This window comes from Hemiscyllium ocellatum, chromosome 36 (assembly GCF_020745735.1).
Source record: "Hemiscyllium ocellatum isolate sHemOce1 chromosome 36, sHemOce1.pat.X.cur, whole genome shotgun sequence".
NCBI classification, from domain to species: domain Eukaryota; kingdom Metazoa; phylum Chordata; class Chondrichthyes; order Orectolobiformes; family Hemiscylliidae; genus Hemiscyllium; species Hemiscyllium ocellatum.
In genome coordinates this window covers 35,959,276-35,972,392 of record NC_083436.1, presented here as the reverse complement: position 1 = coordinate 35,972,392, position 13,117 = coordinate 35,959,276, and the positions used below count along the sequence as shown (strand labels likewise).

Sequence of the window (13,117 nt, the reverse complement as noted above, 5' to 3'; positions counted from 1 at the left end):
TCGACTTTGCTCCGTTACCAAATAAGATCATGGCTGATTTGATAATCCTCAACTCCAGTCTCCTGTCTTTTCCCCATAACCTTTGATTTCTTTACTGATTAAGTATCTATCTTAGCCCTGGGCTTGCTTGATGATCCAGCCTCAACATCCCTCTGTGGTTAAAAAAAAATTCACAGATTCACTACCATAACTGAAGAAATTCCTCCTCATCTCTATTTTAAATGTGTGATCTCTTACTCGGGAGGTTATGCCCTCTGGTCTTGGATTCTCCCACAAGGGAAAACAACACCTCCTCTATCCTCTACACTGTGTACCCTGCCTAAAACATTAACCATGTCGAGTCCTTTAAGAATCTTGTGCAGTACAATAAGATGACAGGTTGAAATACAAGCTCATATTTTCTTAACATGTTAAAAATCTTATGTTTTGTGCACACTTTCAGTAAACTTTTCCCAGTGTAATTTCTTGTGGCCACATTTATCACAGAAACTGTTTATGTACCCACGCTATACTCCATCCAAATGGATTCGAGGATAGGCAATGTTGTATTGAACATAGTACAGCGCAGCACAGGCCCTTCAGCCCTCTATGTTGCGTCAACCTGTGAAACCAATCTGAAGCTCATCTAACCTATACTATTCCATTATCATCTGTATGGTTATTCAATAAGCATTTAAATACCCTGAAATTTGGCGAGTCCACTACTGTTGCAGGTAGGGTGTTCCACGCCCCTACTTCTGACATCTGTCCTATATCTATCACCTCTCAATTTAAAGCTATGTCTCCTCATGCTGAGGAAAAAGGCTCTCAATGTCCACCCTATCTAATCCTACTGTGAGGGGCAGAACTGGGAACAGGGCATTGAGACATGACCCAGAGCTTACCGATGATAAATGGGGGTTCCTAGAGAAGAATGGATGTGTCAGGGAGATGGCAGAAAAGGACGGGACTGCAAATAATATCATTGGAGGAATACACAAATTCCCATTTTGCTTCGAAGATGCCATCTTTAAAATTTATCCTGACTTTTCTAAAGCAATTTGCAGGCAATTATTTTGTAATCATTTTGGACCAGGCTTAAAGTAAGTTCCTGTAGCTGGAATTTTGGTTTCAATTCGGGTCAAAAGTGGAATGCTGCTGTTCAGAGAATTTGGGAAAATATGAGCTTCCAGTCCTCCTGGAGTTTCTGTTGAGCAGGAGGTCTTTATATTTTCTCTCTCCACGTTGCTGGAGCTGATTAAGTTGTTACCGACAAAGTCTTTGGTCCATGGTAACAAATTCAAATAATCTACACTCCACTGTATTCAACTAATGTATTTATAAACCTGAATAAAACTACATCTGAGACTACTGACAGAAGGTGTCATGCAGTGTTTGCTGTTTCATTGCCAGATTGAAACAAAAAGGGTAAAAGAGTTTTCAGCAACAGTTCACAATAAAACAAAATAATCCTAGCTGGGAGGGGGTTTAAACCGGAGTTTATTAATCTATCTGCATTTCCTACCTCATTGAATTTAGCACACAATAAACATGGTCCATCCAGACACTGTCTGCAAGTTTCCCAGTCGAATTATTAAATGATCTGATAGTTTTTGGCTTTACTACTCTACAGGGTCCATTCCAAGTGATAATCCTCCCCTGTGTGAAGGAGAACTTCCTGATTATTGATTTGAACCTATATCCCATTGGACTGCTGGAACAGATGTCGTACTATTCTTCATTAACTTTTCCATACCATTAACTCCCAAAAAACTCTATTTAATATCATTAGCAAGATGGTCCCATTCCACATGAAAAACCTATCTGAACTCTCCTTCTTTGCACTTTCTCCCCCAACCCACGTGTGTGTGTGTGGCTCTTGTTTCTTTGGGACCAGGATCAGACAAGGCAGTGCTCATGAGGCCACTTCATCAGAACCTTCTTCATAATTTAATTCTTTGTTGACAATAAGTTCACTTGCTTTGCATTCTGTAGCTCTGACTTATTTAGTCCTGTTGCTGCAATTGCTGGATGAGTGTGAAGCAACATTCAGCCGATGTTGGTGTGTGTGTGTTGGCGTGTGTGTGTGGGTGTTGGTGTGCGTGTGTGGGTGTGAGTATGTTGGTGTGTGTGTGTATAGGCCTTTCGGCCCAACCGGTCCACACCGACCCATTTCCCTCTGACTGGTGCACCTAACACTATGGGCAATTTGGCATGGCCAATTCACCTGAGACCCTGGTGCTGTGAGGCAGCAGTGCTAATCACTGTGCCACTCAGACATACGAGTGCGTATGTCTGTGTGAAACTTAAATGCACATATATTGTACATAAATATACAACATACTTTAACAGAACCAGCACATTAATATCAACGTACAAGAAATGTTGAAAGGAACAGTTCTCGTGCCTATCAATGCTGGACATTGTGGGATTCTACCATATTGACTTGTATGAATGAGTGCAACTGCTAGGAAATCTGCACAAGTTTTAACAATCGTGATTTCAGTTCTCTATCCACATGCAGATTCTGCTGTCCCCTTTTATCAATAATACTACTGACAGATGCCGGGGAAGAAACTTGTCACAATGGTTTGACTAACAAACAAAAGAAAACATGCACAGTCAGTAATTGATGCAAACAACATTGTGATTTACACAGCTCTGACACTGAGTGATGCAAACACTCATCAGTGGCAGCATTAGGTCAAAGTTTAACATGTGCTAGCATTTCATGGTGGAGGGTCAACCAGCAGATCTGCAACCTCAGGTCATCAGTATTTTGTCACGGCTATTAGTGCTATATTCCTTCCCCCAGTTAGGAGCAGTACACTTGACATAGTAACCAGATGGGGACAGTAGTGCTGGTCAGGTTCCTTGTATTAAAAAGAAGTGCAATTTACTGGGATAATGTTAGACTATTAAACTATTGCAAGTGTAAGTACAATACTGAAACAAAGATGTTTGAAATATTTCACTAGCCTTAGTCAACATAGGACAATAAGAAGTCTTCATTGTTATATTGTGAAGTCAGCAATGTCTTTTGATACTGCTAATTCTCCACCACAGAAAATGCCATTAGATGTCTGCAAGTGTTTTGAAATTGGGTTATTTAATATTCAATAATGGGCAGCACAGTGGTTAGTACTGCTGCCTCACAACGCCAAGGACCCATGTTCGATTCCAGCCTTGGGCGACTGTGTGTGGAGTTTGCACATTCTCCCTGTGTCTGCGTGGGTTTCCTCTGGGTGCTCCAATTTCCTCCCACAGTCCAAAGATGTGCAGGTTAGGTGAATTGGTCATGCTAAATTGCCCATAGTGTTCTCCACAGCTACCTGACAAAGGAGCAGCGCTCCAAAAGCTAGTGCTTCCAAATAAACCTGTTGGAGTATAACCTGGAGTTGTGTGATTTTTAACTTAGTTGGGAAGGGTATATAGTTCAGCAGATGTTGCCGTACCTGAATCTCGTCACCTTCTTGCCTTTGCTGGATTGCCTTTGCTGGAATTAAATTCTGGAAGACAGGAAGACCCATCAACCTCCCTGTTCTGGTGCCATTCAGGCCTTTAAGTGGCCAATTCAAGCCCATTTAGGATCTCATCCCAACACGGGTATGGGAGTAGCTGTCAACAGGCCTGTCACCTTGTCCCAATGCCTGCTTCAAGGACTGGACATTGAAAGGGTTGTGATTGGTATGGATGCAAAAACCCCGTAGCAGCACTTGAAGGAGAGCAGAATAGTATTCCTAGTCCAGGACAACCTTGATCCTTTTAACCACCAGGCCTGCCCCATCCCCCTGCTGAACCTCTGATAGTTCTTCCAATATCGGTGGCACTGCTAAGCTGCCAGCCTCTACTTCACCAGCAGCTCTGAAGAGGTGAGACCTCCACCCACTGGTGTCTTGTTTCCAAGTTAAGGCTGACAAGTCACTTTGTTGCTGCCCGACTGGCTTGCGGCTCGGTGGGCAGTCCCAGATAGAGGCAACCTGCAACTCTTGCTAGCAGGCAAGACCCCAAAACCTCAACAATATTCCGCCCATTATCTATGGCTATTGTCTAATAACTTTCAGCTCACATTAGGCAGATTGTTGAAAATAAAGTTCACCTCATCTCACAAAACTGAAATTCCCAAATTTACTCAGCAACCAGTAATTTATTGAAAAACGTTTTAGTTTAAAGATGGGACTATTTGGCTTTTCTTTCTGAATATGACAATTGTCCATCAGCAACAGCAGCTATTGTTCAGAACTAGGAAGCAGGAACATAGTTTCTAGTCAGGCATATCTGTTTGGAATTCCAAAGCTTCAGCCTTTAGTAACCTGCAGTTAGGCACACATGCAAAGTGCTACTCTCCCAGCAGTTAATATATGTGATTAGATAGAAGTGGTAGGAAATCTCTGTACTGTTTATAATTTGAATTAATCACAGATAGAATGTAAAAAATATTTCCTGTGCACTTTTTCTTGACACAATCCACTTGAAGATTGAGAAATGGTAATTAAAAAGCACTGGGTTGTGCCATCCATCAAACTAAAAGTGCCTGATGGCCAGGGAATGACTTCTAAAACACAGTGACTACTACCATGGAGCTAAATGCTGTAGTCACAGCATTTAGGCACAGTAAGATCCCAGAAAAAGGAGATGAGAGAAAATGGGCAAGTGATCCACTGTTTATGTAAATGCTGGGTCAAGGAATCAAAGTTGTCCTGGATTATGAAAATTATTTTGCTTTTCATCAGATACTGCTACAGGGTTTTTGCATCCACACAAATCATTGGTTGCTGATTTAGATTGTGCCTCTGACCTTGTAGCACTGCTGGAGGTACTGTATTGAAATGTTAGTCATGGAGTTATGCCCCTTGCAAATCTTGCACATTATGTTTGCTCGTGTGATTGGATTAAATGAGGTGGGAAGATGGTGGTGTAGTGGTAACTTCACTAGACAAATAATCCAGAGACTCAGACTGCAGGTTAATGCTCTCGGACTTGGGCTCAAGTCTCACCACAGGGGCTAGTGAAATTTAATTCAGTTCATAAGTTCTGAATTGAAAGCTATTTTAATGATCGTGCCCATGAAGTTTTTGATTGTCATAAAATTAATGTGGTTCGCTCATATTCTTCAGAGAAGTAAACTTGTTGTCCTTACCTGGTGTAAATCTACATGTGACTGTAGACCCACAGCAAAGTGTCTGACCATTAACTGCTCTCTGAAATGGCCTGGTCAGCTACTCAGGTCAAAGACAGTTTGGGATGGACAACAAATGTTGGCCCTTGCTAAGACTCCTACATCCCAGGAAAGGAAAAGGCAAAAAACATGCTTGGTTTGTGCTTCTGGCTCTCAACATATGAGTCTACCACAGTCAGAACCCAAACAATATTATGCCAGCAACATTTACCAATGCTACACCTTCATAGCCACTGTCCTGTGCAACCTGGAAAATTTCCTTTGGAGTTGCTGATGGCCTTTTGAGTCTCGAATGTAAGCAGCTTGTGCAATGGGCCTTGTACAAGGCAAGAACACTACCTCCTCAGTGAGTCGCAGATAACTCCTTGGGAGGGTCAGGCAGAGCACTGACTCCAGATGTCCACCATAATGTTAGCACTGACATGAGGTGCAGCAGCAAAGCTTTATCCTAGGGGTCACTAATGTTAATAATGAGATCCTTAAGTTAGTTCCCAGAGTATAACTAATTTAAATTACTGTGCTTGAGATTCCATTCGGTTTTCATTCTACTACACGACTCATTTAAATTGGACCAAAAGCATTTTTTGCTGCTTCTTTATGGGAGTAAGAATGTATGCATTGGGAAAACTTATTCGAGTTGAAGGGTTAATGGTTCCAGGAAGCTGCAGGTGTCCCATTCAGGATGTTAAGGTGGTAAGCTCATTAATCATTCACACAGGGCCCCCTATGCCACATGTTATTGTCATTATCCCATCAGCATCCAAACTCTTTAGAGTGCCTCAGTTTCAGCTTCAATACTGAGGTAATCACCTGTTTGTTTTCTTGTTCGAAGTCTATTTGGTTTTGTAAATCTTCCCTTCAGCAAGGATTTTAAAAAAACTGCAGCTAAAGCCTAGGCACAGCAACAGTGGTGGTTCAGCATGGTCTTTTTGAATGACACAGGATAGTAACTTACATCAGCTGCGTTCCTGACGATGTTCCCCACAATGACAACAACGCGCCCCTTAAAACTCTGCAGCAAGCTGGTGGAGGCACACGGGATCAGCTCACCATCCAGGCTGAAGGCAGAACTGTACGGAATGTTAATGCTACCACTGATGTGGCCACGAGTGAATCTGGTACAAGTGCAGTCAAGGAAAGAAGCATCAGGGGTAAAGAAAATAAAGAAATATTATTTTAAACATTTACATTCCTTTTAGCTAAGTGAATTCACAATAGAATTCTGAGTGTACAGCCTTGAGAAACTGTATGTTTGACACCGATAATAATTCATCTCATAAACGGCATGTTTACCATGCTGTAACCTCTTGTGCACCCGAAACTTTACTCTTGGCATTGACTCTCTATTAGTGTTCCACGGGAGACTGATTAACATTTTAAATCACTTTGTAACTTCAGCAAATGACTCACAAGATCATAAGTGATCCAGTTGCAAGTAGGGTCTTGATAGCCACATAATAGAAAGAAATATTTAAGGGTATGCTAAAACAAAATCCAAAAGAAATGCAGATGCTGGAAACCAGAAACAGAAACAGAAATTGCTGGAAAAACAAAGCATGCTTGCCAGCATCTGTGAGGAGAATCAGAACTAACATATTGGGTCCAATGCCTGTTCTTCAGGACAAGATCTGCTCAGACCTGCTGAGTTGAACAAAGAACATACTTTTAAACAAAACTGAAATTGTTGGAAAAACTCAGTAGGTCTGAGCAGATCTTGTTCTGAAGAACAGGCATTAGACCCAAAATGTTAATACTGATTCCTCTTCACAGATGCTGCCAAACCTGCTGTGTTTTTCCAACAATTTCTGTTTTTTTGTTTAAAGGTATGTTCTTTATTCAATAAATATTGCTATATTTTTTCAACGTATAGGAGATATTTAAACACTATTTTGATTACAATCCATGTTAATCCATACTGTGAAATGTCTGTTAATTTGTTCATTTGCAAATATTACGAACAAAGTTTAGTGAGGTGTGAGCAAATGTAATCCTTGAATCAATAGGCTATGGCTGTCTTACTTTACCGTGTTGCTCTGGCACTGGGTATTAAAGATATTTTACATTCGACCAGTTCAGAGATGGTTCTTACATGCTTCTGGAGTAGGTGGGACTTGAACCTGGGCCTTCTGCCTCAGAGATAGGGACAATACCACTGTCTCAAATCAGCCCTTAATGTATTGGACACTAAAAGCATACTTAGGTTGAGTCAAGATCATTTTCAGAAGTAATGCTGCTCAAATTCTATGACAAACAGACATCAATTTCATTGCAAAGAGATTGACTAAATTTTCTGCAGGTTAAAGACATCACATTTTTGCTTCTGGAATTCGCAGCAATCAGCAGCACATAGAACAATAACTATTTAATGCTTACATCATGCTCAAGCTATAAGATAAAATCCAGATGCATGCTTCTTTTAACAGATGTAATTGAGGGTACAATCACAGAAGAAAATTCCTACTTGGTCAAAAATAGGACTCATTATGTGCTACCAGGTGAGCACTGCTGCTCCCCACTCCCTGATCTGTCCCCAGCTCCAAAAATCAGTAGATATTAATTCCAACAACTTCTAAAAGACAGATAGTTCTTAGCCTTTGGAATAGTCAATATTGGTGAAGCATTGAGGGAAAGGTTCACTGCTGCAGGTGTCTCTCTATCTGATGAGACATTAAACTCATGTCCAATCTGCCCTCTCAGGTAGGCACAAAATATCCGATGGCTTTATTTGAGGAAGGGTTGGGAAGTTTCTAGGCCAATTGCTATTCCTTTACGAATATCAAGAAATGAAGTTGGCCATTCTTTTATTTCTGCTTGCGGAACCTTGTTGTAGAGAAATAGAGATGTGCAGCATAGAAACAGACGCTTTGGTCCAACTCGTCCATGCCGACCAGATATCCCAACCCAATCTAGTCCCACCTGCCAGCACCTGCTCTATATACCCATCCAAATGCCTTTTAAATGTTGCAATTGTACCAGCCTCCACCACTTCCTGGCAGCTCATTCCATACATGTACCACTCTCTATGTGAAAAAGTTGCCCCTTAGGTCTCTTTTATATCTTTCCCCTTCACCTTAAATCTATGCCCTCTAGTTCTGGACTCCCCGACCTTAGGGAAAAGATTTTGTCTATTTATCCTATCCATGCTCCTCATAATTTTGTAAACCTCTATTAGGTCACCCCTCAGACTCTGACACTCCAGGGAAAACAGCCCCAGTCTGTTCAGCCTCTCTCTCTAGTTCAAATCCTTCAACTCTGGCAATATCCTTGTAAATCTTTTTTGAACCCTTTCAAGTTTCACAACATCCTTCTGATAGGAAGGGGACCAGAATTGCATGCAATATTCTAACAGTGGCCTAACCAATGTCCTGTACAGCCGTAACATGACCTCCCAACTCCTGTACTCAATACTCTGACCAATAAAAGGAAGCATACCAAACGCCTTCTTCACTATCCTATCTACCTGCGACTCCACTTTCAAGGAGCTATGAACCTGCACTCCCAGGTCTCTTTGTCCTGTGCAAATTAGCATTTCCTCAATGACAACATTGTCAACACTTTGAAAGAAACTGAGGAATTGCAAATTTGCTCTGGAATGTCCCAAGTCATAGTGTGAATGCTAAATGTGGTTTCTTTCTGCTTGTAACATTAAAGTTGCATTGAAATATAAACACGAGATACATATAAATCAGAGCCAGGTATTAGATCAGTATATAAGGCGGGAATGTAAACGTGTTACAAAAATAGAAAATGCTGGCAGATCAGGCAGCCTGTGTGGAGAGAAAACACTGTTAATGTATGAGTCCAGAGAATGAAATCTGATACCTGATTGTAGACTAAACTTTTTTCAACATAATTCTGCATTGACAATGTAATAGGGACTGTGACTGGATTAAGTACTTGATAACTTGAATGTAACAGTCTCTACTGATTGGAGAGTTTCATTTAACTGCTCATTATGAGCTAAACTATGAGTAACTGAGCCACAAATAGGCAGTAATTTTATTCCATTCAGTTACTTAAATAAATAAATCTGTGTATTGAAGTCTCGTACCCCGAGAAGTGGATTTATTGCACTTTGTAAAACATGTAGGAAATATAAGTATGTCTTTCCATAATGTTGATGAATGATCAAATGTTGCGTGGGGAAACATATGACTTTTCTATTGGTGGGATTCCTCCACATATACTCCTGTGAGGTCAAGAAAATAGAGAAGTTAACTGTAAAATTTAAAATGGTTTCGGTCTAATTTGTAACTGTACACCACTAGCTGAAGTAGATACTTCAGTATAGGTGGCCTCTGCACCACCCAATCACTTTAGTCTCTCACAGATATTTAACTGCGGTACTTGAAAAGCCACAGGATAAGAATAGTGTTTATTACATTGCATTATGTGATAATCATTTCCACATGCAACTGCACACAACACTGGAAACCCACAACCAGTGAAGGAGATCTCTGCGGTTTGTACCAGTTTGTTTTCAATACAGCACGTTGTTATTACTGACAAAACTGTTCAATTCGCAATATTCAGAGCAAGTATGTCTTTTTTTTAAACAATGATGAAATAGGGCCTACGAAAAACAGAAGTCCGCAAGGATTTGACTGGATTGAGATGGGGACGCTGCAGTTTTTATTATGACTGGTGAAGTAACACATAGATAAAAGCAAAATAGCATGCTGGAAATATAAAACAAACACAGGGAATGCTTAAGTTTAGCAGCATCTGTGGAGAAACAGAGTTCAGGCCATGTACTGAAGATGTCAAACCAGTCATAGTCAGACTCAGAATGTTAACTGTCTAAAGAGTCATACCAAACATGGCCTTGGAGTGCAAGTTTATAGTTCACTGAAAATGGAGTTGCAGGTACATAGGATCTACTATAAACCGACTAACTCCCACAGCTACCTAGACTAAACCTCCTCCCACCCTGCCCCTTGTAAAAACGCCATCCCATATTCCCAATTCCTTCGTCTCCGCCGCATCTGCTCCCAGGAGGACCAGTTCCAATACCGTACAGCCCAGATGGCCTCCTTCTTCAAGGACCGCAGATTCCCCCCAGACGTGATCGACGATGCCCTCCACTGCATCTCCTCCACTTCCCGCTCCTCCGCCCTTGAGCCCCGCCCCTCCAACCGCCACCAGGTTCTCACCTACCACCCCACCAACCTCCATATACAGCATATCATCCGCCGTCATTTCCGCCACCTCCAAACGGACCCCACCACCAGGGATATATTTCTCTCCCCTCCCCTATCAGCGTTCTGAAAAGACTACTCCCTCCGTGACTCCCTCGTCAGGTTCACACCCCCCACCAACCCAACCTCCACTCCTGGCACCTTCCCCTGCAACCGCAAGAAATGCAAAAATTGCGCCCACACCTCCTCCCTCACTTCTCTCCAAGGCCCCAAGGGATCCTTCCATATCCGCCACAAATTCACCTGCACCTCCACACACACCATCTATTGCATCCGCTGCATCCGATGTGGCCTCCTCTATATTGGGGAGACAGGCCGCCTACTTGCGGAACGCTTCAGAGAACACCTCTGGGACACCCGGACCAACCAACCCAACCACCCCGTGGCTCAACACTTTAACTCCCCCTCCCACTCCACCAAGGACATGCAGGTCCTTGGACTCCTCCATTGCCAGAACATAACAATATGACGGTTGGAGGAAGAGCGCCTCATCTTCCGCCTGGGAACCCTCCAACCTTAAGGGATGAACTCAGATTTCTCCAGTTACCTCATTTTCCCTCCCCCCACCTTGTCTCAGTCGATTCCCTCGAACTCAGCACCGCCCTCCTAACCTGCAATCTTCTTTCTGACCTCTCCGCCCCCACCCCACTCCGGCCTATCACCCTCACCTTGACCTCCTTCCACTTTTCACATCTCCATCGCCCCTCCCCCAAGTCCCTCCTCCCTACCTTTTATCTTAGCCTGCTGGACACACTTTCCTCATTCCTGATGAAGGGCTTATGCCCGAAACGTAGAATTTCCTGTTCCTTGGATGCTGCCTGACCTGCTGCGCTTTTCCAGCAACACATTTTCAGCTCTGATCACCAGCATCTGCAGACCTCACTTTCTCCCCATGATAGGATAGTGAAGGCAGCATTTGGTATCCTTCCCTTTATTGGTCAGTGCGTTGAGTATAGGAGTTGGGAGATCATGTTGTGGCTATATAAGACAGCAGTTAGGCCTCATTTGGAATACTGCATTCAATTCTCGTCTTCCAGCTGTCGGAAAGATATTGTTAAACTTGAAAAGGTTCATTATAGATTTACAAGGATGTTGCCAGAGTTGGAGGGTTTGAACTATAGGGAGATGCTGTATAGGCTGGGACTTATCTCTCTGCAGTGGAGGCTGAGGGGTGATCTTGTAGAAATTCACAAAATTTCAAGGGGCATGGCTAGGGTGAGCAGCCAAAGTCTTTTCCCCAGGATAGAGGGTATAAGATGAGAGGGGAATGATATAAAGGGAACTAAGGGCAACTTTTTCCACACAGAAGGTGATGTGTATATGGAATGAGCTGCCAGAAGAAGTGGTGGAGACTGGTACAAATACATAATTTTAAAGGCATCTGGATGGGTATATGAACAGGAAGGGTTTAGAGAGATTATGGGCCAAATGCTGGCAAATGGGACTAGATTAATTCAGGATGTCTGGTTGACATGGACGAGTTGGGCTGAAGAGTCTATTTCCATGCTGTACATCTACATGACTCTAAATGCAGACAGAGGTTCAAGCCTGGAAATAGGTCATTCAGTCTAACTAACCTCATCATTAGCCTCCTCTAACCGGACTTCATCATGCCTATCAGGATATCCTTCTACTCCTTTCACCTTCATGTGTATCTAGTTTCCTTTAAATTCACCTTCTCACCAGCTTTACTGATCCTTGTAGGGTATGATTTTATGTTGGTACCACTTGTTGGGAAAAGACATTTCTCCAGAATTCTCACTGGATTTCAGGGATGATCATGTTGATATTTTTTGTCCTCTGGATTTGGACTCCCTCTGAAGATGGAAACATTTTATTTCTATGTCTCCCTCATCAAACACATTCATAGACATAAACCCCAATCGTGGACTCTTTAACCTCTTCTGTAGAAACAAAAGGGACTCAGTCTGTTCAATCTTTTATGAAACATATTACTTTCCTCTGCATTTTGGCATCATCCTTGTGAAGCTCATTATTTCTTAGAGTTTTATTTTCATATTCTCCAGTTATCTATGTCCTTTTGATAATGTAGATATCTGAATTATGTGTGGTCTAACCAAGTAATAGGTTTGCTATAGGAAGGTTCAATCATAAGAGATTCCAAATATCTGCATTAGTGAGGCTGCATTATGATACAGTTTGTAATCAATTAGTAGGATGTGTACAGCAGAGATGGAGGCCATTCGGGCTGTTGCTCCTGTTATGGCTCTGAGCAAGAGCACCTCAGCTGGATCCATTTCATTGACATTTCTCCATAGTCCACAATTTTTATTCTCTTCAAGTAATTACCTAATTGTGCTTTCAAAGCCACGATTAAATCTTCCTCCAACATCCTGTCCTAAATATATTCCTTATCCTAACCATACGCAAATTAACTTTCCCTCATGGCACTAGGATCATACAATCACAGAGTCACATAGCACAGAAGCAAACCCTTCGGTCCAACCAGTCCGTGCCGACCATCATCCCAAACAAAACAATTTCCACCTATTTACTCCTGGCCCATATCCCTCCTAACCTTTCCTATTCATATGCTTATCCATGTATCCCTTAAACATTTTAATTGTGCCCACATCCAGCACTTCCTCAGGAAGTTCAGTACACCCTCTGTGTGAAAGAATTGCCCCCATATCTTTTTTAAATCTCCTCTCATCTTAAAAATGTAGGCCCTTATCTTGAAATTCCTCATCCTAGGGAAAAGACAATTATCATTAACACTATCTATACCTCGCATATTTTA

General features: G+C 42.1%; 1 protein-coding gene across 2 annotated transcripts in view; it reads right to left on the bottom strand.

Moving 5' to 3' along the window:
- Positions 1–13,117, bottom strand: part of tbck (TBC1 domain containing kinase) — a 201,835-nt gene that overhangs the window by 19,620 nt on the left and 169,098 nt on the right. For both annotated transcript variants that reach the window (XM_060851292.1, XM_060851293.1), the window contains one exon: positions 6,114–6,273. In XM_060851292.1, the coding sequence (XP_060707275.1) occupies positions 6,114–6,273 (160 nt within the window). The remainder of the gene's footprint in view (positions 1–6,113; positions 6,274–13,117) is intronic.